The 27,271-nt window shown below is 39.4% G+C and overlaps 2 protein-coding genes across 5 annotated transcripts; one reads left to right on the forward strand and one right to left on the reverse strand.

Moving 5' to 3' along the window:
- Positions 1-389: 389 nt before the first annotated feature.
- On the forward strand, positions 390-15,571 carry ccdc187 (coiled-coil domain containing 187). 4 transcript variants are annotated; one of them, XM_028410024.1, is made up of 14 exons: positions 390-809; positions 1,055-1,145; positions 6,112-6,174; positions 7,621-7,683; positions 8,570-8,708; positions 8,808-8,898; positions 11,169-11,247; positions 11,987-13,282; positions 13,672-13,790; positions 13,869-13,940; positions 14,037-14,171; positions 14,252-14,346; positions 14,424-14,518; positions 14,594-15,571. In XM_028410024.1, exons 2-14 carry the CDS (start codon positions 1,097-1,099, stop codon positions 14,734-14,736), a joined length of 2,439 nt encoding a protein of 812 aa, XP_028265825.1. In that variant the 5' UTR covers positions 390-809; positions 1,055-1,096; the 3' UTR covers positions 14,737-15,571. The 4 variants fall into 4 exon arrangements, with proteins under 4 accessions (XP_028265825.1, XP_028265826.1, XP_028265828.1 ...); XM_028410025.1 differs by lacking the exon at positions 6,112-6,174 and having other exon boundaries at positions 391-809; XM_028410027.1 differs by lacking the exon at positions 11,987-13,282 and having other exon boundaries at positions 396-809.
- Positions 15,572-22,632: 7,061 nt separating this feature from the next.
- Positions 22,633-26,210, reverse strand: tnfrsf9a (tumor necrosis factor receptor superfamily, member 9a). The gene is made up of 7 exons (XM_028411073.1): positions 25,878-26,210; positions 25,374-25,493; positions 25,145-25,282; positions 25,000-25,072; positions 24,769-24,908; positions 24,511-24,684; positions 22,633-24,416 (listed from the first exon to the last, which is right to left on the reverse strand). Exons 1-7 carry the CDS (start codon positions 26,008-26,010, stop codon positions 24,301-24,303), a joined length of 894 nt encoding a protein of 297 aa, XP_028266874.1. The 5' UTR covers positions 26,011-26,210; the 3' UTR covers positions 22,633-24,300.
- Positions 26,211-27,271: the final 1,061 nt, after the last annotated feature.

Here is a 27,271-nt window from a genome sequence, read left to right on the forward strand (position 1 = left end):
AAATTTGACTGACTGGAACATTTGGCAGACTGTGTGCTGCTTTCACGAACAGTTGGGAATGTGTGTTTTATTCCATTAACCAGCCAGTAACAGTAACATAAGGAATTATTAAATTGTCTGGTGATACTAACGGATGGTGAAAGGGCAACGTCACTTTATTGGTATGCGTCATGACGTAAAAAATTAACCTTTGGCCTGAGCTGATCGTTTTCTTCTTCTCTTGTCTCTCTACAACTGACCTGCACCTTGTCTGCGTTGTTACTTTTTTTTGTCTGCAGCACGTCGAATAAAAACATCACTGTTTCCTTTTTATTAGACGACGTCGTGGCTCGTGACTAACTTTAGAGTTGCGGTTGTACGTGAAGGCAGCACGCGTTAACCGCCCCCACCACCGCCGCCGCTGCTGCTGCTGCTGCTGAACAGGAGCTGTGAAAGAAGAAGAAGCAGCAGCAGCAGCAGCAGCAGCCGGGTGGAGAAGCGACAGGCTGTGTGGGCTCTAAGTTTGTCCGCCCATGGCTTCCACATGACGAGTCGACGGCTCTTTGTTTGTGTCATGAACGAGTGCGCCTAAAATTCACACCTAAAGCGCAGGTGGTGGAGACGTTCAGCCGCGTTGGTGACGTTTTGGAATAATTGTAGGGAAAGGAGAAGAGAGAGGAAGTGCGGCTGGCTGAGAAGACGACTCCCGAAGTTGACACTTTGTTGTCATGTTTGATACTTGTTGAACAGGCTGTGTGTGTGTGTGTGTGTGTGTGTGTGTGTGTGTGTTTGGACTGTTCATACACACCGCTGCAGCCTGCTGCGAACAGGTAAGCTGCTGATTATTTAACTTTGTTCGACAAGTGGCCCTAATGTTTACACTCTCCTGAGATAATAGCAGCTCTGTTCGTGGTGGCTGCTGCCAGCACGGCTGCCATTGCTTCCAGCATGTGGGGAGTTAAATACACCTAATGTCCCAGAGTGTCTCCTGTTAGTGTGTCTGTTTTTGACTCTACGTAAATTTAACTTTGTGTTTGTTTGTGTGTGTGTGTGTGTGTGTGTGTGTGTGTGTCAGGGGTCTTCTGTATGACCATGAAGCAGTGACACAGGGACAGTGATGGCAGAGCTGGAAATCGACCAGTCCAACCTTCCACGTGTCCAAGAAGGTAAGCTCACACTCAGCTAAAACAAGGGCTGTCATCAGGGTCACTACTTTACCTTTGTAATATCTGTAGAAAACAAACCCAGCTCCCCTGATTTAATGCTTAACAAATAACAAGGAGAGCTGGTGTAACACTGGTACTATCCAAGGTGGCAGAGAGAGAGGTCCGTGCTCTGTAACCTTAGAAATCATATCATATAAAGAATATGTAATGTAAAATAACAATGGAACTGTTTGCCCAAAACATGACAAACATGGTGGAGCAAATGATCACAGCATCCAAACAAATGTTTTTACCTCATTTCCAACAACACTGACAAGGGGCAGACTTCAGTAACTGCAAATGTCACAAAACATTAGACAACAAGCATGTCCCAGCCAGGTCTGTCACTTTTTTGGGTCCTCTGGAAACATTTCTGTTGTCATCTGTGTAATTTGCTGCATGTTGCTGCATATTGTTGGGTGTTATTTGTTTTGGTAGTTTATCCATTCATCCATTGTCTTCCACTTATCTGGAGGGCAGACCAGACCTCCCTCTCCACCTCCTCTTGTTAGTTTACTCTTGTTTTTCCATGTGGATGTGCTTTCATAAGTTGAAGTGTGTAGGGTGACAGAGGTGAAGGTGGTGTATGGTGGGGTTGGTGGGGTTGCAGATTGTGGTGTCTACTACCAACATACATCTGGGAGTTTACCTTTTTCACTTAGGTACATGATTTTACCCATTAACCATGTGTTCTGTGTGAGGGTCTATCTGGTCACTACTTCTTCTTTTTCCATTTTGTGGCTATGTGCATTACCACCACCTGTTATATGTATGACAAACAGAGAATGAAACAATAATAAGAGGTGTGTGTTATTGTTTTTATTATCAGCATAATATCAATATTTTAACAACTTTAATTGAAAACATGAGACTATGTGTGGCAGCCCGAGCAGAGTGTGTCAAGCTGGAGGAAAGCTGTTTTTATTTAACCCCTCCTCACAGGGGCAGGTCAGAGATCAGGGTCGGCTACTGCACACATGGATCCAGAGGGGATTTAAGTGTTTTCATGGACACTTAATCACAGCAGATGCCGAGGACAAACTTTTTTTTTACGTTATGAATAACTGTGTGTATATCTGATAAGAAGTAGCTTGTTGTGACTGCAGCTCAGTGTCTTGTCTAGTACGATGGAAGAGTATTGTTGCCAGGTTCCTGTGTGTCGTTTGTATGCAGTAGAGCCTGAATAGTGGATAAACACACTCATATTTGTACAGAAATAAGAATTATTAGTCATTGAAACAATGAAAACTTTATTGATACAGCACGTTTTCACAGCTTTCTTCTTTGTTCAAAGGATTTGTTTACGGTCCACCCAAACAGGAGCAGTAAGGGCAAGTAAGAGATGGCTGAGAGTAGGAAGGAATTTTCCGTACACAGCTGTACAGAGACAGATTTCATCACTGACAGATCTGGTGTGCAGAGTGCAGATAAGAGTCAGGAATCAGATAGCTGTTTGTCATTTCAAGGTTTCTTGTACTTAACCTTGTTGCAGTGGACAAAATGCAGTTCACTCACTGTCTAAAACAGCCATGAACTTGAATGAACACCAGAAATTAGCTGCTTTTCTGGCGCTTATTTATAACGCAAACTATTGATTGTGCCTACAAAACATAAATGTGAATCCTTTTTAAGTTTTAGTTTAGTTAATTTTTAGATGTGTTTGTTGTTTATTATTATAAACTACAGCCCAAGATTTATGCTGCAACATGTTTGGAGTTTAAAGTGAAGCTAAAATCCTGCTGGAAAAAGTTTTTACTGGAGAAATTCTTACATAAAGTGACAGTTTTATTGTTGTAAAATCCATCCCTGAGTTGTCTTTGCTTGCTTGTAAGTTTGAAACACTCAGAAGAAGGTTGGAATTTCTAAGCTGTGGCCTGGATGTGGACCGTTGACTCAGTCTTTGGCATGTCCGTGCTAATGAATGGGATAGAAATAGGTCTGCTTGTCTTTTATCAAGGGAGATAATTCAGCACTCCACTCTTGTTTCCACACACAAAGGGCACACTGTGCAGCTTTGCATTTTCATGCTTTATTGAGCAGGGGCCAGTGCACAAACAAAGCCAGTAATAGCATCTATAAACTTGTCAATGGGACAATAGTAGCATGTAAATCAGCTGTCTGGTCAGTGTAATATTTTTTCCACTCATCATCTAGTTTAGCAGACAGATTTATCACTGAGGTCATTCATTTCACGTCCTATTTTGCCTGTTTATGTTTCAATTTTCCTAACAGCTGCAGTTCCCCTCTTCACCTTCACTTTCCTCACCAGTCTTGGCCAAGTCTTTGTTTTCACTGCCCCCTTATCAGTTCCTGTTCCTGTTCCCGTGGCTCCTCCTGATATAGCCTGATGTGTTGAGGAAATGCAGCTCCCAGAGGAATTCCCCCACCTCCCCCTCGTTCCTAATTTCACTCTCGCCAACTGACCTAGAGTCCCCCTCTACCCCGCAACTCCCTCTACCCCCCCCTCACCAACCTCTCCTTTTGTTCTCCATGACAACCTGGTCCAGTTCATGTGCTGGTTGACCCAGCACGCTGAGTTTATAACACAGCATAGAGAGCTGTGGGATGGATAAGACACTTCATGGTGAAATTTTGTGTGGAAAAAAAGAGCACAGAGGAGGAGGAGGAGAACAACAGAGCAGTCCACAGTGGAGGGAAGAGAGAGAGAGTGTGTGGGCGGCTGGTGGGGGGGACTTTGGCTGAAAATAGAACCCCTTGTCATTTTCTCCCTTCGCCAGTTTCTTTGTTTGGCAGGCACTTGCCTCTGCAGCTATCCAAGTCCAAGTAGCTGTGAGGATGAAAGAAAAAATATCTGTCTGTGTTTGATCGGCTGTTCTCTTGCACTGGATGTCTGACATTATCTACATACATTTTCTTAGATGATTGGCTGTCAGTTTTCCAATGTTGTTGGGAGTACTAAAAAGGCACTCACTCTCTTTGTTTTGACCACCAGTTAGGAGAAACATAATTGATGGAGACTTTTTTTGTAGTTTGTTTGGCTGTGTTAAAACTTTAAAAAGTACCACAGTTATCAACTGTTGTTGTTTATGAAAACATTTAAATCTAATGTGTTGATTAGTAATTCTACAAGTATTTTTGAAAAAGGCAAAGCAGCAAGTCATTACATACATAAAGCCTGCCCATATTGGATAAGCTGTGATGATTGTAATGGTAGGGTTCCTTGTGAGTGGAACTGGCTGTGAAGGGCAGGGATTCCAGCCCCTATTTAACTGGGAGAATATAGGTGAATATATATATATATATATATATATATATATATATATATATATATATATATATATATATATATATATATATATATATATATATATATATATATATATATATATATATATGCAGAGGCTGGCAAGGCTATATGCTAGCCCTGTCTAGCCCCAGACTGAACCATCACGTGATAGGTCTGCCCTCAGTAAAACACATACTGCTGCACAGAGTTATATACAGTGTAGAATTCTAACATTTTGTAAATTATGTGTTGATGGACAGACATTATATCAGCATGCAGGATAATGTGTGCTGTAAAAACCTTGTTCTGCAGAAAGTAAGGCATCCTGCTACCAATAAATATGACCACAGGGTTTTGTTTCTATGACGACAATATTCTCCCGCAATTTGATGATTTCCTCCCACATACGAGCTTTTGTGTCTTTGTTGCAGTCTTGTAACAGTTTATAGCTTGGGGATAGACAGAATTAGCCATTTTTATATTGGTTACACGTTTTTGGTTTGCAAGAAATGAGCAACAGTGCTTGGACTGGCTGCACACCAAAAGTCAAAAACTCTGGGGAAAGGGATTCTAGCCTGAATTGTTTGTCCTCACCAGGACAAATTTAGAAAAGCAGCTGATTGTACCTTTTACTAAAAACTGCTGAAAAAGTCTTGGTACTTTTTCTTAGATGGCCTCACAGTAGATTTTAACCTCCCCTGTTCAAACGTTGCAGCCAATATCTGCTGGATCTTTAATTCACTATCCTCTTACAAAACAGACCCAGACCTATTAGGTCCCTTTATTAAGAAGCTTACGGTCGGAATGCCTGGACATATGTTTTTACCATTGGCCTTGAATGCCTCACACCCTGCTCTCAAAACCTGTTTAGCAGTCATAATAACACAGTCTCCTTGTCCCTCCCGTCAAAGGGTAATGTGATCGTTCTTTAAAGGAGTTTGGAAAAACAAGTTAACCCACAATGCAGACACACCCACTCCCACACACACACACACACACACACACATATATGCATGCATGCATGTATGCTCACACACCAGACAGGACTGCAATTTCCTCCATCCTTTACACTCATTCCTTCGTTCACTCTCTTCTTTCTGCACTCGACTTAAGCTGTCAATTTGTCCTGTCAGATAAAACCAAGCCCCCCCCACCCCCCCACTAACAGACTGGACCCATAAGGACAGGTTGGAGATCCCTTTAGCGGATAGTCTCTTAAGCTCTTCAACAGGTGTAAGTGGTAATGCACGTCTGTTTTGGTGTAAGTTAACTCTGTGTGGACTGATGGGGTCATTGGTGCTTTAAACAGAGCGTTTTGGGGCTTAGTGCTGTCTGGGTGATTTCCATGAACTATTGACAGTTGATCCTCTGTAGATTTAAACACAATTTCCCCCAGAGTCTTGTTTTTAACATTGAAAAGTCTTTCTTCATTTTAAGGATTTTGAGACTAGATTCACCACAACAATCCCTGAGGGATGTTTTATTGATTATTGGCATAATTAGAGGAGGCTCTAATAGTTTCAAGGTAAGGTGAGAGTGTTTTTAAGAGTCCACACTTCTCAAAAAGCATTCTTCATGCTCGGAATGGATCAAATGCTTCATGCTTTATGTGTTTTACTTAGCCTCACAGATGTTCACAGCTGTACTCCAGAATATAAGCTCAATATATCACGCTTACAGTGAATCCTGAGGCCTCGCATTTGTTCTCGTCATCCATGACAGCATCCAGTGCATCTCCAGCTAGTGAGTAAACATGAATTTGAATCTTTGCCTGTCTTTTGCTCTCATCTTTTTTTTAATGTGTTCTTTTTTTTCTTAAATTAAATAAGAAAAGCCTCAGGTTTACATGCACATGTAATTCAGAAATGTAGCCGTTGTTTTTACAAACGCCACTCAGCCCGCTCTGATAGGTTCAGCAGAGGGATTAGCAGAAGGACAGGTGTTTTTAATTGGCCCTGCCTCTGGCTAAGCACAGAGGCTTTTCAGCAGTGAGTTAAATCTCTTCTTAGACACTGTCTTCTGTCCTTCTCTTGGCCTCTAAAAGCCCCCATTGTAGGAAAATATGGCCATTCCCTGATGAAAATATGCTGCATAGTGAAGCAGTGTTGTGTGGTCACTGAACTGGTGGCTGTGTGTGTGTGTGTACAAGACATCTATGCCACCATGGAGCGCTCTGTCTGTGTTTATTTTCTCCCAAGGAACTTCTGAGTTTGTTTGACAGACCTTTAAACACATGTACGCCGCAGCTGAAGAGCCCATCGTGGCTCATTAAGGATTACTGTAAACACTTGACATGTTTACAGATTCAAACATTCAACTGTTGGAGCTATTAATGATCAAAACTCTTGAGTGTTTAATTGAAGTTTCAAATTGTTCCTCTCTTTGTTTCACTTCATCTGGGAACACTTTTTGCATGGTTTCATGGTTATTTCTGAATTTTCTTCTGCATATACATTGTCAGTGTTCTGTATGAAACAGAAGCCTCAGAGAATGTTAATGACATGAAACTGATATCTTTTAGAGCTACATCTAGCAGCAGGTGGCCAGTCAATGGGATCATGGGATTGGAAGGTCTCGGGTCAAACGTTCACCACAGTGTGGGGGTTTGATATGGAGGTCCAGACATAGTATTGGCAAACAGAGCTTAGGATTTATGACAGGCTTACAGATTTCACTCTGCATTCAGGACATTTGTGCCATCTGCACTGATGCCCCAGTACATTATAAACCGTTTCAGGTGGTAGCTCCTAAACTTTGCATGTTGGTTTGCATTGCGATGCACGTTCTCTCTCTCTCACACACACACACACAGACCTGCTGCTCTACTCTTCAACTCAGTGACTTTAGTACTGGTGTTTTGTTGAAATGAGGAGTTTAAAAGACCATTTTATGTACTTATGATCTCATACTAGATTGGTGCTTGTTTGCCTTTGTCTGCATCATATAAACAGCCATCATAACACATGCAGCACTCGTATCCTATTGTTCCCCTTTACACAGAGTGTTGGACCAAATGCTCCGCAGGTCATCGAAAGGCTCAGCTCTTATTCTGGATGGAGCCATAGAGGGCTATTCAAGACTCCAGTCATTTTGCTGTTGTTTTAGTCATCATCAGGCTTTGTGAACTTTATTAAACACTCGGTGTCTGTTTGTATGGTCCTGAAATGTTGATGTCGTCTATTGTTTCAGTGTGCCAGAGTTTTGCTGTGCTGGAGGATGGAGTGCTGGCACACAGCCTACAGGAGCAGGAGAGTAAGTACAAAGTCCAGTGTACTATATACTACTTCTATATATCAGTCCCTCCTAAAATTCTTGATTTTGCAGCAACTTTTTCAAAAAAAATTCCAATGAAATTTGCAGTGTTTTTAGATGTTTGTTGTGGTGAAATTGCAGGGACAAGAGAATGTTGCTAAAATAGTTGTGATTCTACCTTCTTATTTATGATTCATAATAAGGCAGATTGGCATGCAAGCAAGAAAACACATCACAGGTGTCAGGTTTTATGAAATCTGCCTAAGGCCTTCAGAATCAACAGAGCAGGCTGTAAGTGAACGGACACAGTCAGTTGCAATAGCCAATCAGATCTTGAGTCAGCAACACCAAGGCCAACAAGAAGGTCTTATGCTGACTTGGACATGAACGAGTCCTGTGATTGGATAAGCACTGGCATGAGCCTAACGTTGCAAAATGTCTGAACTAAACCCGGGGTTACCCACGAGCAACATAGCTCGTCCCTGGAGCTGTGTGCAGCTTGTCTGTGGTCAAATTGGCAGAAATGTTGCAGTGATTGGTTAAAACTGCAAGGCCGTGCAGAATTCACAGGGAATGATTGAATTTGCATTAATATTTGCCATCGCAACAATTGTTATGTGCATGTGCATACATCAGATGTATGGTAGCATATGATATCCAGGCCCCTTTTTGAGTTTACTACTTTATTGTTGTGGTTTTTTGTTGCAAAACTAAACAAAGTTCTCTATAATTTTGTGCTGTTTTTAGGATTTTGCAGCACTACACTTAAAGTCTTGCATGCCACAAACCACACATATTACATGACTTATAGTAATCATTATTTACTATAAAGTACAGTAGATGGTCCTTTTGATGCTCACGTTCTGCCTTTTTTTTCCTCCTGCAGTTGAGCAGTACTACACCACCAATGTCCAGAAGAACCAGCTTGTACAGAATGACATCCGTGTTGCCAAAAGGCTGCAGGATGAAGAGGAGGAGCTGCGGTCTCAACAGAGCGCCCTGCTCAGACAGACCTCCAGACAAATGTAGGTGACCCTCAACCCTCTGCAGATGCTCATTCAACCATAAAGCTACTGCATATTGATCTGTTATACACTTATTAAGCCATTTTATGTTTTTTTTAGAGAGCAGCAGGACTTTGAGTACGCCCTGCTGATTCAAGAAGAGATCCAGCGATGTGCTGAGGAGAATCTGCGGAGGGAGCAGGGTGATGAGGTGAGCTTTGAGGCCAGATGAACCTGCTTTTTAATCAGAGCTTTGTGTAGACCACTGTAACTTGATTCTGTGCCATCATGATCTGAACATAGTGTGGTGAAAGTGCTTGTACTGAGTGGAAAGAAAAGCTTGTTCAGCTCAGATCCTAGTTTTTTATTTAACCCAGCAGTTCATGGAGTGTGCTGTGCTTCACTTTGGCCTGAGTCAATAATAAACAGCAGTTGTAGCAAATTGCTGCTGTGGGCCTCTGATGTATCCACTGTGCTCTTAAGAGGTCTGTATGAACAAAGTCAGCTGTTAAACTGACACACAACCTGTCAGCTGCCTGTCTGGTGATGGCTTAAGCAAATTGTGGTGGTTGATGCCAGATGTTTCCCATCTATCTCCTCATAAAGTATGTGCATATTTGGATTGGGGCGTGGTGCACCTTTCAAAAACAAACTTCAGTTATAAGAATAGATACATTAAACATGAGTTTGTAAGGCAAATAAACTTTGACAGCTGAGAAGCCGTGGCTGACATTTAAAACTCACAGTCCATGTGGTGAAAATCAGCAACAATTCAGTACGTATGCACACAAAAAGAACACAATTCGTGCTGCAACAATTGTTATCAGATTAACAGGCTAATCTGACAGTAAATGTAAATCAGCACATTACTGTTGTAATTGTGAACATGTTGGCCTGGGCTGTGCAGACGTGTCTTGTTATAACTATAAACAAACATATTGAGTTTGTTAGTTTTTACCACAGTCCTTTTTTAAAATGCAAATATAACAGTAATATGATGTTCTGACAGATGATTTGTGGTCCAGCTCTGGATTTCTCCAAATGTTGTGAATACAAAAAAAGAATTTGTCTTGTGGGCCAAACAGGATGGGACAACCAGATGGTTCCCATCAATCACCGCTTGTTGTTTTTATGTCCACACAGAAGGCACTGTTGACCAATAGAAATAAGTGTTTTGCTGAGAAGTGCATTGTGAAGGGAGAAAGCTGTAAAACTCTGAAGCTGGTCCAGTGGTCTGTGTCACATGGCCGCTCCTACATAATATTTTTCTTTATGCTGCAGTTTCCTTTTTGGTGGAGGCTGCTTATAAAAGCTCCTTGTTTGGAGTGTGTGAGGTCAGAGAGTCTCTGAGGTTCATTCATCATTATTAAAGGGGGTTGGGTTTGAACAGCGCTGTCTACACCCAGACACACTAGTCTGTCACATATGCAATAATTTCTGTTTTATAAGTGTGGATGTTCAGATCAGACGATGAACTATTAACACACCCATTAGCCTACCTTCCTTAATGACTGACTGATCAGAGGTGTTGATTAAATATTTGTCTCCCTGTAGAGTGTGTCTTTAATTAAAGAACAGAAGGCATCCAGCTATGCAGTTTTAAATGCCAGATCCCTGTGGCACTGCACGCCTAACCTGCCATGGCAAGCTGCTAATTGTCTGCTGATGCTGGCAAAGTGTCTCACGCACACGTCTTGATTGCAAAGCAAAAGAAGCTGTGCTTGCTTTTTGTTATGATTTATGTTTCCAGTGCAGCTTACTGAGAGATATCTCATGGAATTCACCTGTACAATTTGCTAGGGAACAGTAGTAGAGAACATTAATAGTTCATGCCTTTCCAATTAAAGCAGCAATGAGGTGTGACGCTGGGCCTAACTCTCCGACAGACAGCCGACACATATAGCTGCTCTGGTGAGAACCAGCAGTCCCCAGTGATGAGGTGTTACTTCAGGTGAAACAGTCCTGCTGACCTGTTTCTGTCAGGTGAGTTAGGAAGGACAGTAAAAGTTTGCTTGTGATCTTCTAGTTTCCACTGAGCCCTGACAGTTACTTTTAATTGGCGACTATTATAAGCTCTGCATTTGGTGTTTTCTATTCTGTAGTCAAGATTTAGCTGGATTCTCTTCAAGTATTCACTTCACTAATTAGAAGTGCTGTGCAGTCCATGTTCTGTGTCTTTTGTTACTTAATCAGAGCAAATCCACAAGAGCTGAGGAGAATTAAGGAAAGAGATGTGAGGGTAAAACAGAAGATATTATTCTAAGAACATGTTACATTTTGGAAAATTGATTAAACATGGAAAAGAAATTTTTTTTTTCCTCTGTGGTTTTAAAATCTTTGGGAGAACAGTTATTAGAGCTGCTCTCTTTTTCTGTGTGTTATGCTGCCACCTATTGGCTGCATACTGTCTAATTCTTGCTGGTTTGTTATCTGATGGTTGTGTATAACTGTATAATAATCAGTACTGCCATGTTTCTACAGGAAATTGCTAAACGCCTGCAGGAAGAAGAGGAGCAGAGGATCAGAAGGAGGAGCAGAGGACAAGAGGGTCCCAGAGAAGGTAGTGTTTAAGTTTTTTCATTCCTTGAAGTATTTTGTCACATGTGTACTTTAACAGATAAAAGAGACCATCTTTTTCAGTATTTTATGTAGTTGTTGCATTTTAGTTCAACAGACACTAATTTGGCTTAGCTTTGCATCATTCTTTGCTTTACTACTGCTATTTACAGGAGCATGAACAAAACAACCACTGTTCTCATTATTGTTGTAATGTCTTTTGCTCTTCATTACTTAACTGCCATGATGTCATTTACCCTTTATGCATGACAGTGTATTTGTAGAAATTATTCCAATCTGTATATGTATGGGAATACCTCAGGTGCATCTCAAGCATTTATATAAATACATAGACATGCAGTTATAAGATAAGATAATCCTTTATTAGTCCCCTACAGGGGAAAATCAGTGTTACAGCAGGTAAGAGAGCACACGTAAGAAGAAAAAAAATATAAAATATAAACATAGATGCATGTGAATGAATGCTTGTTTAAATAATGGAATAAATTGAGTTCAGTACTGAATTGTTATTGCACATTATGATCCAGTATGGATCAGTTTACATTATATACATAAGAGCTGAAAAAAAGACAAAGTTATTACACAGGAGGTAGTATGGCTTTAGCTGTGTATTTTTATAGTTGTGTGTTAACTCATCCTTAACTGCACTAGTCTCACAGTATCCACTAACAGACTCACCCACCCTCCCTGCTTTTGTGTTTGCATGTTTGGCATTACTAAAGGCAGCACCAGCGATCCTGCACTGACATCCCTTCACCAAGGGGAGGAGCAGTACCAGTTTACCACCACCAGGTGGCAATGTTCTACTTCTCAGGGCAATTCAGGCTTAACTGGGCCTCAGAATGACTCCCTCAGGGGGGTAGTGGCTCAGAAAAACACAACTTCATGGTCAAATCAAGGACACACAGACTCTATTAGGCAAATCAGGAGTGAACTGAGAGAGCCTCTGAGTGAAAATTCAGATGACTCGGACTCAGTTTTCTCTGAACAACTCTCGGAAATATTCCAGAGCCTCAATGAAAGGCTCAGCACAACACCTCCTCGACGGCGGGCATCTTTACATCAGCCACAGGAGAGAAATTACAGAAGCAGCAGCTTCACAGATGAGCACAGGGGAGAGGGGGATGAGGACTATTATGAAAATGGTGACCTGCAGAGAAGGAGGAGGTCCAGGAATCAGAATCAAGAGAGGAACCACAGAGACTATGAGGGTTTTCGCAGGAGCAGAGATCAGGAAGCAGACTCTAGGTTAGTTGAGGTTGGAGGAAGGCGATGTAGTCGCAGTACATCTGTCAGGCTAAATGACAGAGCTAAAGACAGAGACTTAGCAAGGACCTGGAGCTACAAGGACAATCCTGACAAACATGTCCGTTTTCAGGATGACAGCCGCCACTCTCACAGGCAACAGCGTGAAAGCAGCCAAGTGTGGGAGATGCTGGGCCATGTCCTCAGAGAGAGGGGTGTGCCTGTGAAGTTTGGTGGCCATGGGGCGCCGCTGCAAATAATGCCTCAAAGCAGAGACAGCCAGGTGCTTCACGGGAGTGAGGTCTCCTACGGTGACTCCCAACCACATCAGAGAGCCTTCCAAAGAGCTGCCACCAGCAGGCACAGTTTCCATGGAGATATCAGGGAGAGGAGGAGATTGTCATACCGAGAAAACAGTGGGAGAGATCACAGGGAAGACAGAGACAGGCACCATGATAATGGAGAGGTTTATGAGATTAGTGCTAGAGACTCGTATCTCGCTCAAAAAGAAAGGCGAGGAAGTAGGAAATGGAGAGATCACAAATACTCGAACAGTGATGAGAGGGCGGAAAGGAATGCATACAGGAGGGCAACAAGTGAACGCAGGCATTGGCACAACACTGCAGAGGAAAGGTTAAGCACAGAGGACGAGCAGGAGGTGGAGAGGAGAGTAGAGCGACCTCATCGAAGAGTCCTGCAGCATAGCCAAAGCCTGAGCAGCAGCAGCAGCAGCAGGTCTTCAACCAGGGATAGGTCAAGACACATGGCAGCAGGTAACACCCAGACCTGCGACCCAACTCTAATCTGCAGAGGGAAAGCTTCCAACACTGTGCTCTGTCCCTCTGTGTGCATCTGCTTCTCTCACCTTCCCTCAATCAGGGTTAATCTGGACATGGGCTTTAATGGTGACTTGGTTTCTCTCTGAAGTGTTTCATATCTACAATTCCAGCAGTCCTGAAATCATCTTTCATTTTCAGCCTTTTCTTGATTTTCAGCCTCATTACTGTAAGGAAATAGAATCTGTTGAGGTCCTTTAAAATGATATAATTCCTCTCTTGGTGTATATCTCTTGGTATAATTCCTTTCCTGGTCCTAATAGCTTGTTTAAAATGTGAAGCTGTTTCTCTTCATTTTTTCTGATGTTATCAAACCTCACCATCAGATCCATCACTGCAACCGGAGCCTGAGACAAGCCTGGACCTGAGGGAGCTGCAGCAGGTCCTGCTGGATGAAGAACTGGCCCGCAAACTGCAGGAGGAAGAAGAAACCCAACAAATGAGGGTATTTATGAGACACTGTGATTTAGTAAGTTAACAGAAGTTCACCGTTTTACTGTCCTTGTTTCTCTTATTTTCTCAGAGCTCCCAGCCTGTTCCATGCAGGTCTCATCCAGGAGGAGACTTTAGAGTAGCACAAGTGGCACAGGATGAGGTATATATGATATACTGTGGTAATCATTGTCATATATCATGTTGAATGCCCACCTGAGAACTGACAAGACGCATGCTGTGTTTTTTTATATGCTAGGAAATTGCACGTTTTATGCAGAAGCAGGAAATCAAGACAAAGCGTAGATCTCGCGAGCTGGACGGTCCAGCATCATGGCGTGAGCACAGAGCGATGATTAATCATCATGACAGACGAGCTGCAAGAGAGAGACAGGTACATGTCATTGTCATGCATATTTAAAAACATCCATTTTGGAAATGGGCTTAGTTTGATTCTTTTGTGCACTTCCTCAGGTCCAACGAGAGAGACTCGACTCAGAGGGCCTTCCTTCACCTACCGAGGACTTCTCTCCAGATAACCAGCCACCAAGCCCCATCTCCACCATACCGTAAGAAACTAACGAATATCTGTAATATTACAACGTGTCTACTCTGCGTGTTGGCTTAAAAAACACTGTATTTACAGACAAACCCAGCAGGTCAGAAACATTGCAGAGGAGCTGGATCCAACCTTTCAGGCCAGGAGGCTCAGCACAGAGAGTCTCCGAGCAGGACAGACAGGTAAACTGGAGACAACATTAAAAAAAAAAAAGGCAGAAAAACAACAGATGGATTCATCCTTTGCTTCTATTACAGGTCCAACTGCTCAAACAGCACCGTACTCTGGCTTACATGACTTACTTGAAGAACCTACTTTCATCCCTCCAACAAAGCGACAAGCAGAAAAATCAGGTCGCAGTAAACCCAAAGAGAAGAAGGAGAACTGCAAGCAACAGTAACGTCCAACACAGAGTTATGTTGGAGTGCATGTTTGTTTCATAACACTCAATACAAGAAAGAGTTTTCAGTTAAGGTTGATGATGAAAAATACACACAAGCAGCCGCCCCTACTCGCACTTTAGATCAGCAGAACAGAGACATTTTAGAATATATCATAATTCAGCAAATAATAACATTGTGGATCATGCCTTCATCCTTATGAAAGGGAAACTGTGGGTTTATATTGAAGTATTTTGAATTATTCAGTGTGTTTAATTTGTTTTTATTTACTTAGCCAAGCATTATACTGTCATCAGCATCCACTTTGTGCTTTACCTTTATTTCTGCAACACTAAATGGAATTAACCTAGTGTTCTATGGGACACTTTTGTAGTATCACTTCACTGTTAGTCTAATATTACATCATATTTGAAAGTTTTATATATTTGGTATATGCCATGAGCTCTGCACTACAAATGAGTGGCCCTACCAAGAAAACAAAACAAAAAGTAGCATTTTTTTTTTCCCAGTCATCCACCGTTAGTGTGCTGGCCAACTTAAAAGAAGTCCAATCATGTTTGCAATGACAATCAAATCAACTCAAAAATTAGGTATATATTTGCGGAGAGACTGCAGACTTTACATGCAACACCAAAGACAATCTTTGAACATGAAACAAGTTAACTTTCTTATATTTTGCCAAGTTATTACAAGTCAAGTTGTAAGCAATCAATATGAGTCTGCTAAATTACATTTTAATGCACATATTGCTTTTCATTGCCGTTTTTTTTTTTTTATTATTGTCTGCCACATTAAAACACTTTTTTTTATTTTTACAAATATGTAACTGCTTATTGGACCACTATGTGTGCAGCTATTCTGAATAAATAAATGTGCAACAAATAACCATACACTGTAAAAATGTATGTTGATTTCATTTTTTTGTTTTTTGAAAAAAATTCAGGAAAACAATTACCTCAAAATTTCTGAGTGTGTAGGCAGCTTCAAGCTGTTAAAGCTGAAAAGAACTGTTTCGATTACTCAGCAAATTTAATTAGTTTGATTGCTGCAAGGCAATGTAAGCTTGTTCTTCTCTTCTTTATTTTTCTTTCTTTCTTTTTATTCTTCCGCATGTTTTTGGCATACATTGACTGATTTCAGCCATTCAACTATCAAAATGTTCATCACACAGAGGCCATTCCGGGTCAACTTCAACTTTTTTTTTTCAAAAAATTATAATTTTTCAAATATTAAGCTATTTCTGCATCATTTTTAACATGGGAGTCTATGCAGGAGCCTTCAAAACCACCTTCAACTTCGACATGTAACTAGTTCCACATGCTTTCAGCTACAGAAACCGTTCAAGCATCATTCTGTTCAGCTCTTCAAGAACTATTAAACTTGTATTTGTTTAAATATGTTTCATTTCAAAATAATAAAAACAATTCAAAAGCCATTACACATTGAAGTCTATGAGAGAGCCCTTCAGCGAGGGTCTTCTACAAAATGTATCTCCTCCTACAAATTCCAAGCCACAGATTCCATTTTAGTCTTAAAACGCTCATGAGATGCTGCTCTATCAAACTTGTATTCAGAATATTCTAATTCTGAATCGATTCCGCCCGCCAGGCTCTCAAAGTTGGTCTCAGTGAGCTGAATGTATTAAACTTTCAACCACTACTCTGTGACCTTCCTAACTCTAATTCTAACCCTAACCCTAGCTGTAACCCTAAACTTAGCTGTAACCCTAACCCTAATCTGACATTTGAGATGGCAACAGCTAAATCCTGCTCTGAACTTTCTGGTTTAATTCTTAGAGGATGAATTTAGAACTGTACTGGAGATTGACTTGGCAAAATATATTAAATGTAGAGGCAACTGGCTTTAGAGCCTCACTACAATCACATCAGCATCAACAGACCGGGAAGAACAACAGCTCAAACAAAAACTGTTCACACTTATCCTTGCAAACGTGAAACTAGAGCAGTTTAAATTACAATGAGCAAGAGAAAGTAGCACTTTGGGACACTTTCCCAGCGCTATTAGAATTCCATTGGTAACGATAGGGAAAACATCATAGCATGACCTGACATGTCACACTACTCGTGTCACCTACTATTCACATTGTGAAGACATTCACTCACTGCAACAGAAAAAGTTTTGAGTGATTGTGTGACAGAAACACTTTATATAAAGTTTGAGGTGCTGTTTAGAGAAGGCACATGGCATCAGGAAGGTCTTTAAGGTCATCCATCACCATTGTTCCCCCCAAAATGATGGGAGTACCTGAAGCCTGTAGGTGGAGTGAGTCAGGAGTCCAGAGTGTCTTCAGGAATCACTATCAGGATCCCGATAGAGGTATGGGACACGTCCGGGTCATCATAGTCCTAACAACAATAGCAGCATTATAACCACAATTACATGTCAGTTATCACCTTGCATATCTATGGTTCTTTGTCACTGCAACTTCTGGGCACATCATCTCCTACAGCTGTCACACATGTACCACAATGGCATTCTACTCAGCAAGAAGCCTCAGAGCATCAACAATGAAGTGCTCTTGTTATGCCAAAGGGACGTTCAGAACAATGTTTTAACTTTATTTATTAGTAGAACAAATACATGTGTAAATGTGAAAAAATACATGTTTTAGTAAGTGAAATTTGTGTTTTTTTTTTCTTTAAGGAATTTGAGTTTCATTTGAGTGGAAAAGACATAATACTGTGGTGTGAAACTGAATCATGGGGACAACTTACAAAGCATGTCTTGGAAAAAGTCTCCATTCTCATCTCCTAGGAAGGAAGGAAGCCCAGAGAGGACTGCTGTTCACTTCACAGTAACATCTGTACTCTGAAAAAAATCAAACAAGAATCACTCCAAACTGGTGAAGGGCAGACAATTAACCGCTTTGTAGACGTGATGCACTTGCACTGCTTTTTAATCCTACAATAGTTGACCCTCTTTTAAGAAGACGAGCAGTGCTTACACTTCAAATACATTTAATACATGGGCCAGACCAGATGTCTGTTGCTTATACCTTTCGAAATGATATCTGTCTGTAGTCAACATTTTGGTATGATAACCCTACTGAATTCACAGCTAAATTATTATTATCAGCTGTTAAAGTTACCTTCCCCCAATGAAGAAATGCATTTCTGATTTGATTTGACTGGTGCATATCTTAGTATTGGTCCTTGTTGGGGACATCTTTCAATCATTTATATTATTATGTTTGGTATCAATTTAAAGGGGACACTCTGAGCTTTCACACAAGCTCTTTGGTGAATACTTTTGAGGAGTACAGTGAACACTGGAGCTCTTCAAAATTTTACCTACAGACATTTTCCTGCCATTTCTATCTAAATCATCTTTTGTGTTTTAGTCCTGTGGTTGTCAAGGTTGGCAGAAAGGACTCAAGGCGCAGGCAGGGAATACAGCAATCCAAGTGATTTTATTGAAAAATAAAACAAACCCAAACCCAAACCTACTAAACTAAATCAGGAATATAATCAACAAAGGAACTACTTACTAAACCCTAAGAGAAATGAAGAGTAACCAGCCATGAAACTCACTCAATGTGTAGATAACAAGACGATCCGGCACAGACAATAGGAACACAGGACTTACAGAGCCAATGGAACAAGACCCAGGTGAAACACATTAGGGTGGGGCAAACAATCACAAAGGCGGGAACACAGGGGAAGTAAAACACATGGACAAATACAAGGGAGACAGGACTTTCAAAATAAAACAGGAAACAGGACAGAACCAAAGCAACAGCACACGACCAGAAACAGAACAACACAGGGAACACCAGCAAAACAGAAAAACTCAGAACTAAATTACAAACAAGAAAATAAATCCTGCAACACTGCAATACTGGCATAACTCCAAGGATTCAGGAAATGTATAATTTATTATCACCAGTGGTGGAGGAAGTACTGAAGCTTAGTACTTAAGTAAAAGTACAAATACCCAGCAAAATATATACTCAAGTAAAAGTAGAGGTGCTACATCAACAATCCTACTTAAGTAAAAGTACTCACGCTCCGAATATATATTATTGATTTCCATTGCAAAGAATATCTGAACTGGTTAAAATAATCAAAGAAATCATCTATTAATTAAAATTGAAAATGTGTAGTTAATTTACATTTTCTGTACAGAAATCTTTGAAATGTACCCAGAAGCAGCTATGGACAAGTCTGTGTGTCATGAGGCAGGCTGTGGGCATCAAGTGAACAGAGAGGCTGCTAATAAAAAACAGGCATTCACCATTTTTACTGTGTAAGTATTCCTGTTTAAGATTATGATTCATGTTAATCAGACATTAATGGATGGATTTGTGTTAGCAGACAGTAGCTAACTAGTTAGCTAACTGAGCCAGAGCAACGGCATCTTGACTGAGGCACATTATAGAAACACAGCTTGCAGCATGACACCACCTCCGTGCAGTCTGACCTCACATCAGTCCAGCACTGAATGTTACAAGTAACTACAAACATTGTAGAAATGTCGTGAAGTAGAATTTACAGATAACAGCTGCAACATGTAATGGTGTAAAAGTAGTAGTAGTAGTAAGTAGTAAAGTAAAGAAGTACAAATAGTTACTTTTTACCACTGATTATCACATTCTGAGGGACAGAAGACAGAAAACTCACAAATTTGCTGGTAATAATTACACAAAATTGTGAGAAAAAATCTTACAAATTTGTAAGAACTCAAAAAAACTCACACGTTTGCAAAAATTTCCAAACATGCTAGAAAAAGCAGAAATTTGCTAGACAAAACGGACAAATTTGATAAAAAAAATACTCAAAAATTTGCTAGTGAAAATTCACAAATTTGCAAGAAAAAGTCACATATTTATGAGAAGAAAAATTTCCAAAATTGCTAGAAAAAAAATCATATATTTGCTAGAGAAAATGTCACAAATTTGCTAGAAAAATACTCCAAAAATTTCTACAAAAATTGTTAAAATTTGATAGAAAAAACTGCTCACAAATTTGATAGAAAAACGTCACGAATTCACAAGAAAAAACTCACACATTTGCTAGAAAAATGTCTTGCAAGAAAAAACACACATTTCAATCCACATTTCCTTAAAATAACTTACAAATTTGCAAGAGAAACACACAAATTTGCTATGAAAAATTCACAAATTTGCAAGAAAAAAACATATATTTGTGAGAAGAAAAATTTCCAAAAGTGGTAGAAAAAAATCATATATTTGCAAGAGAAAATGTTACAAATTTGCAACAAAAATCCACACATTTGCTATAAAAATACTCCAAAAATTGATAGAAAAATTGTTAAAATTTGCTAGAAAAAAATCACAAATTTGCTATAAAAAATGTCACAAATTTGCTAGAAAAAAAATTACATTTGCGAGAAAAAACAAAGAAATTTGCTATAAAAATGCAAAAAAATTGCTACAAAAATGTCACAAATTTACAAGAAAAAACTCGAAAAATGCTAGAAAATTGTCACAAATTTGCAAGAAAAACATAAATTTGCGAGAAAAAAATCCTAAATTTCTTCGAAAAACCTTACAAATTTGCAAGAAAAACACACACAAATTTGCCAGAGAAATACTCACACATTTGCTATAAAAATACAAAAAACTGCTAGAAAAATGGTTAAACTTTGCTAGAAAAAACTCACAAATTTGCTATAAAAATGCTCACAAATTTGATAGAAAAATGTCACAAATTTACTATAAAAATACAAAAAACTGCTAGAAAAATGGTTACACTTTGCTAGAAAAAACTCACAAATTTGCTATAAAAATGCTCACAAATTTGATAGAAAAATGTCACAAATTTACTAGAAAAAACATATATTTGTGAGAAGAAAAATTTCCAAAAGTGCTAGAAAAAAATCATATATTTGCTAGAGAAAATGTCACAAATTTACTAGAAAAAAACTCACAAATTTGCTAGAAAAAATGTCACAAATTCACAAGAAAAAACTCGAAAAATGCTAGAAAATTGTCACAAATTTGCAACAAAAACACAAATTTGCGAGAAAAAAATCCTAAATTTCTTCGAAAAACCTTACAAATTTGCAAGAGAAACACACAAATTTGCTATGAAAAATTCACAAATTTGCAAGAAAAAAACATATTTGTGAGAAGAAAAATTTCCAAAAGTGGTAGAAAAAAATCATATATTTGCAAGAGAAAATGTTACAAATTTGCAACAAAAATCCACACATTTGCTATAAAAATAATCCAAAAATTGATAGAAAAATTGTTAAAATTTGCTAGAAAAAAAATTATATTTGCGAGAAAAAAACAAAGAAATTTGCTATAAAAATGCAAAAAAATTGCTACAAAAATGTCACAAATTCACAAGAAAAAACTCGAAAAATGCTAGAAAATTGTCACAAATTTTGCAAGACAAAACATGTATTTGGTAGAGACAATGTCACAAATTTGCTAGAAAAAAATTAAATTTGCTAAAAAAAAAAATCAATTTACCAGAAAAAAAAGTTATAATCTGCTAGAAAAAAACTCACAAATTTGCTAGAAAAATGTCACAAATTTGAGAAAAAAAGGCAAATGTGGTAGAAAATAATGTCATACATTTGCGAGAAAACCACACTCAAAATAGTGAGGTTTTTTTTCTCACAAATTTGCTAAAAAAAATCAATTTGCCAGAAAAAAAATTGTTATAATTTGCTAGGAAAAACTCACAAATTTGCTAGAAAAATGTCACAAATTTGAGAAAAAAAGGCAAATGTGCTAGAAAATAATGTCATACCTTTGCGAGAAAAAACTCAAAAATTTGCTTGAAAAAACAAATTTGCAAGCAAACAAACAAATTTACCGGAAAAATACTCAAAATTTGCTAGAAAAATGTCACAAGTTTGCAACAAAAACTCACAAATTTGCAAGAAAAACGCACACAAATTTATTAGAAAAATACTCAAAAATTTGCTAGAAAAAAATGTCAAATATTTGCTAGAAAAATGTCACCAATTTGTGAGAAAAAAACTCACTATTTTCCTTGCAAATATTGCAAGGAAAATAGAATATCTGAGTTTTTTTTCTAAATTTCTAAGTTTTCATGCAAAATGTGTGATTTTTTTCCATGCAAATTTGCTACTGTAATCTCTTTGATGAAGTTTCTCAGTCATCCAGGTCATATTTATAGAGAAGATAAGGCGTCTGGACTTGTCGTCTGGTAGAGTTTTCTTGAAGACGTTTCGCTGCTCATTCAAGCAGCTTCATCAGTTCTAACTGTTGGTGAAACATGGTTCACATGTGGTGGCAGACCTCAGTGGGTAGGTCTGGGTGAAACTCACAAACAATAGCACTAAATGTCTCCATACTTACCTATGTTGGTCTGACTGACTGGGTCAGGTGTGTCTAATGACTGGCTAACGACTATAAGACTGCCCATTGTTCTTGCTGTGAGCATGTGACTTCCTGGGAATGGATGGAAGCACTGCATTGGATGTGGTAGAAAGATGATGTCTGAGACCAGCACCTCCGTTAAGGAAAGGTTTTTCCAGCTTAACATAGATGGCTTCCTTGACTCCTCTTTCAAACCATCTGTCCTCTATGTGTAGAATGTGAACATTGTTGTCCTCAAAGGAGTGTCCTTTCTCTTTGAGGTGGAGGTGAACAGCTGAGTCTTGTCCTGAGGAGGTGGCTCTCCTGTGCTGAGCCATTTTTCTGTGGAGTGGTTGTTTAGTTTCTCCAATGTACAGATCAGAGCATTCCTCACTGCACTGGACTGCATATATCACATTGCTGTGTTTCTCCCATTGGTTTCTCCCTAAGTGCTGCCACCTAGTGCCGGACATAGGTGTCAGATGTGCGTTTTGGGGACGAGTCTTTATTATTACTCGTTCACTTTTTCAGTTAAGGTATTAACTCTCAGCAAAGTAAGCGCATATCAGTTAATCTCTTCTTATTTTAAGTTATACATTTTTATTGTATTTTCATGTACAGTGTAAAACAGCAATAACAACTCTGAAGTCTGAACACACATGTATAAAAATAGGTTATTTTAAAAAAGGTACAAACGTCAATCCACATCTAAAAAAAAGCATGTGCAATAAAGTGCTGTGGTTGCTCTATAACTAACCTACCAGACATCACCTGTGAACTTTGAGGTCTTTTTCAACAGACTTTGTTGGAGTTATGACTCACATGTAAATACATTACTATAAATGTGGGCCAACATTTTTTGGCTGTAAGCCCACACAGAACATTTCTCAAAAGTTCCACTTGAGAAATAAACACACGCCTTCTTCAATACACTTGAGAAAAGAATTACGCTTGGCCCTGGTATTTCTGCCCACTCTAATTAAAGAGAAATGTAAAAAAAAATACATGTAAAAACAAGACAGGAAGTGCAGGTCTGATGGGGGTTTTTCCACATGACCCTTGAGCTTTATGTTGATAACATACTTGGAGTTCATCAGTCCAAAGGATTCCCACATGACACAGTCTAACAGTCTATGACAAATGCCTGACTAATCACACAATAATCCCATTTAAGTTATCAACTGACAAAGTCTTGCTCAAGAGACACGTCGCAGCTTGTTTTAGCCTCTTATCTCACCGCAAAGGCTTTCATTCTGTGTATCCAGTCTGTTGCGTACTATTCTATAGACTCTCTCGCTTAATTAAACAGGTACAGTAGAATTAACACATGGACACACGAGGAAAACTCCCTGAAAATCTGAAAATCCTTTCTAGCTGAAAAGATCTAGCTGAATCCAGTGCTGCCTTTTGACATAAAAGACAAAAGTTTTTTTCACAGTAAGTCAGTTAAAAAAACACATTTTGACATGCATAAACATCGTAAACAAAAAGAAACCGCTGGGCTTAACCACATAAAATGAAGTATTTCTGGTCTTACTATTGCCACACATCTACTTTCACATTTATCAAATCATTTAAGCACTGAAAACCTGGGTAAGTCCAGACGTTGCGCACTGTGAGGCGTATGTGGGCTCAGGGCTATAAGGTGTTACATCTGTCTGTTGACAGATTAGTTTTAACACCCACCTGTACTGTACTTTCAATTTGAGCAACACAGTGCACAGCCATGCAAATATCAACAGAAGGAAACATATTCACACATATCACCATAACCATTAACACCATTAACACCATATCACAGTGTTAATTCACACTGGCACCACCTCAAATATTTAGTAATAGCTTCCTCCTTAGTATACTGTTGGTACCAAACTCTGACTAATAGCCGTTTGGTATTTCAGGAGATAAGTATCTTTAAACTAAAAGGGGGAAACACACAGCCACACTGGATTGATTTATATGATGAAAACACCATTGTCCAGTTTTTCCCTCAGAATTCCCCTTCTCATCTTGTGTATATTTACATGCTTGTCGTCAAAGGGCCACTAATTGTGTCCTGGGGTGCTCTTTGGGTGGTTGTTGTGATAAAACAAGTGCTGCTGAGAAAGCTAAGGTAAACATAAAGCCTTCCATTTATAACCCAGACAGAGAGATCCTTCATGGTCGTGGCTTAGTATCATACAATTGCCTCCTTTTTTGGGAATATCCTATTTCCCTATTAGATGAATCATTGTAGGCCCTTCAGTCATACAATGAGCTGCTGTGAGGAGTCCTTGGAGTTCAGTGACTCTGTACTGCTGCCCTGTTCCTGTTGGGCCTCATGAAAACTGCACTCTGTTGCTATTAATGTCCTGGGGTCATCTAACAGAGAGAAAGAGAGACAAACAGGGCATGAATTCCAATATGTAATAATATTAGTCTTCTGTGAGGGTGTACGCGGGTGTAATCTTATTACCTGTTGGGGTGTGTAATTCTGCTGGTTTTATGATTCTTTTTTTGGACTTCTTTCTTTTCTGGAGGTGTTTCACAGCTGCAATTGTGATGATGGTGATGATGATGATGATGATACTAATACAAAATAGGAAAGCTACACCGATGACCCCAAAAAGCTGTCCTGTGTTATCTGGATCTAAACACAAAGACGTTACACATTAGCTGTATTAAAGTAAATATTTAAGTTAAAACACACAAGAGAAACAGAAATCCATCTTACCAGTACGCTTTACTGTGGAAAAGATTATTTCACGCTGCTTTGTAGTGATCAATGGGGCAACTGAACTACTGATGTCAGCACATTTGATGTCAGAAACTGCATCTCCTTTAGACACAATCACTTGATTTGGTTGGGGACACCTTTGAGGAAAACAGAAAGATAAAACATTTCATGAGATCTGAGCAGGAACAGCACAACACGGAAGACTGTCTGCAGTGAAATGTGTCTCACTTGGTGCTCCAAGGTTTACAGTACTGGTGAATTTTGTCATTGAAGGTTCCTTCCGGACATGGTCTGCAGGTACCTGCAGAGAGAGCCAATCAGCTGACTTGCCAATGTGCGCAGATGTCATGAGCTTATTGAAAGTTTTACTTACGAGCTGGTGTGGGCTCCTGTCCAATGGGACATGTGTCCACACAGAAAGAGCAGTGTTTATCTCCACAGGTCAATCCTATTGAACAGCCACACTGTGTGTCAGCTGTAGCTGTGCAGTTTTTCACATGGGTTTGAACACCTTAAAGAAGGAAAGTTTCATATTTTTATTTTATACTGATTTATACTGATTTTATACGCATATGTGGGACTTCACTGACTCACTAACGTACCTATACACTTTGAACAACGTTTACACCTGTATGACAGAGGGTCATCCGTCCATGTACCAGTTTCACACGGTGTGCAAAGATCCTGTGAGCGTTTACCACAAGGGGTCACCTGACGGTTTCCTACAAACATGCAGAAACATGAGCATAACACATACACAGCATTAACAACTATACAGGGAACTATTGTCATATGTGAATTTCATTGAGAGTAGTGCCATCATAATGAAGCAGAGAACAGACAAGAAGAAAGCAGCTGGAGCGTCAGAATTTTGCAGTTTTGAGGTGACATAAACAAGAATGACATGACATCTCCAAATAATGGGATGTATCAGTTGTAGCTGCAATGCCTTTGTTGTGGGATTAGGTGAAAAGCCACCGAAACTATAATCGGTTACAATCAGCGACCACAGAGGAACTCCTCACATGCTGGAATATAATTTGCTTAACATTCACAGACAACAACAATCTGAGCTAAATGTGCTGATATAATGGTAGGATTGTTACCTGGAAAACAGGCTTCACAGCAGATGTTGTCTCCTCTCGGTGTCCACTTCATGCAGCCTTTCTGTCCGAGGCTGCACAAGCAGCCCTGCACAAGCAGAGAGAGACCCAGCAGCACCCACAGCATCATAGCCATCAGCTCCTCAGGCTTGTAATGAAGAACAGATCTCTTGAAAAGATGAGTGGTAATCCAAAACAAGAGGTTTTCCACACAGGTGAGCTTCTTCTTATCTACACGTATAGCTTTAGTTAGATCATTAAGTTCTTCTTTTCTGCCTGGCAGCAGTGTTCTGTGGTTCAGTGTGATCTGAAGAAGGCTGGCTTTGCTCTGACACTTTAGTCTCACCACACTTTCAGCTGAGCATGCCTAGTGTGGGGGAGTTTTCTCATTCAAGGACACACCCCTTTGTGTTTGTGTGTGTTGTTATCCTTACACAACCCCACAAATTACTACCTCTAGCACATTTGCTTTCCTATTTGACAGCAGTTTTTATGTTACAATAATATCTTTATTCCTCTTGCATTCAATAAATAAATACGAAATAACAAAAGACAGACCCACACTGCACTTTAAAAAAGGGTTAAAAAAAAAAGATTACCTTACTTGTTAATCTGCAGATCACATTCCAGATTTGATCTTTTATGACGGAGGGTTGGATAGACTTTCTAAACCAGTTTTTATTGTGGTTAATTGTTACTTTCCATGCGTGGCTACGACTGCAGCTATATAATTAGTTACTCTTTGTTCTGTTAAATGTAGGCTGCTGCCTGAGCTCCCTGGAGTTTACTTTATCTGCTAGTACATCCTGTTTCTATCAGAAAATACAGAATGTTTGGCTAGAAAGCCCAGTGGCACACTAGGCTTCTTCAGATATTTTTTTTCCTGTGCTGAAATTGTTTTCTTTGTAGTTAATTGTTTTAGAAAGCTGAGAATAAGAGACGTTTATTATTGTTGCACTGTATTAAAACCAGGATAAGAAGAATTTATGTTTCCATATCATACAGGAAAATGGTCAAAAAAGATCTGTTGACTGCAGATACAACTACATCACACTAATATTGATTTGTGATCATTTCACTTCACTGAATGTACCTACACAGTGTTATTCTGTAAAAACGCTGCATCAGTGTGGGAATTTCCTGCTTCCAAATAGTGTTTTTGTTGCCACAAGCGTGGCATTTAACTTCTGAACAATGTAGGCTACAGTGCATAGTTGTTCACAGCAGATGATTGTTTTCCTCTGAAGTATTGACTTGATGCCGAGTCATCTGTCCTAAGGCGTGTGACACACATCTACTCATGCCAAGTCACAGGATTTAGCCTCAAAAAATACTGAAAGAAAAAAAAACAAAGAAAGAAGAAAGAAAGGAATTAAAAAAAATCCCCTCAGTGATCC

Source organism: Parambassis ranga, chromosome 7 (assembly GCF_900634625.1).
Source record: "Parambassis ranga chromosome 7, fParRan2.1, whole genome shotgun sequence".
Lineage (NCBI taxonomy): Eukaryota > Metazoa > Chordata > Actinopteri > Ambassidae > Parambassis > Parambassis ranga.

Excerpts from the sequence above, each read along its gene's own strand:
- ccdc187 (XM_028410024.1), top strand. The coding sequence starts at position 1,097 with ATGGCAGAGCTGGAAATCGACCAGTCCAACCTTCCACGTGTCCAAGAA. Across the intron at positions 7,684-8,569 it reads CAGCCTACAGGAGCAGGAGA|TTGAGCAGTACTACACCACC; the intron begins GTAAGTACAAAG and ends TTCCTCCTGCAG. Across the intron at positions 14,519-14,593 it reads TCTCCGAGCAGGACAGACAG|GTCCAACTGCTCAAACAGCA; the intron begins GTAAACTGGAGA and ends CTTCTATTACAG.
- tnfrsf9a (XM_028411073.1), bottom strand. The coding sequence starts at position 26,010 with ATGGCTATGATGCTGTGGGTGCTGCTGGGTCTCTCTCTGCTTGTGCAG. Across the intron at positions 25,494-25,877 it reads CTGTGAAGCCTGTTTTCCAG|GAAACCGTCAGGTGACCCCT; the intron begins GTAACAATCCTA and ends GCATGTTTGTAG. Across the intron at positions 25,283-25,373 it reads ACGTTGTTCAAAGTGTATAG|GTGTTCAAACCCATGTGAAA; the intron begins GTACGTTAGTGA and ends TCCTTCTTTAAG.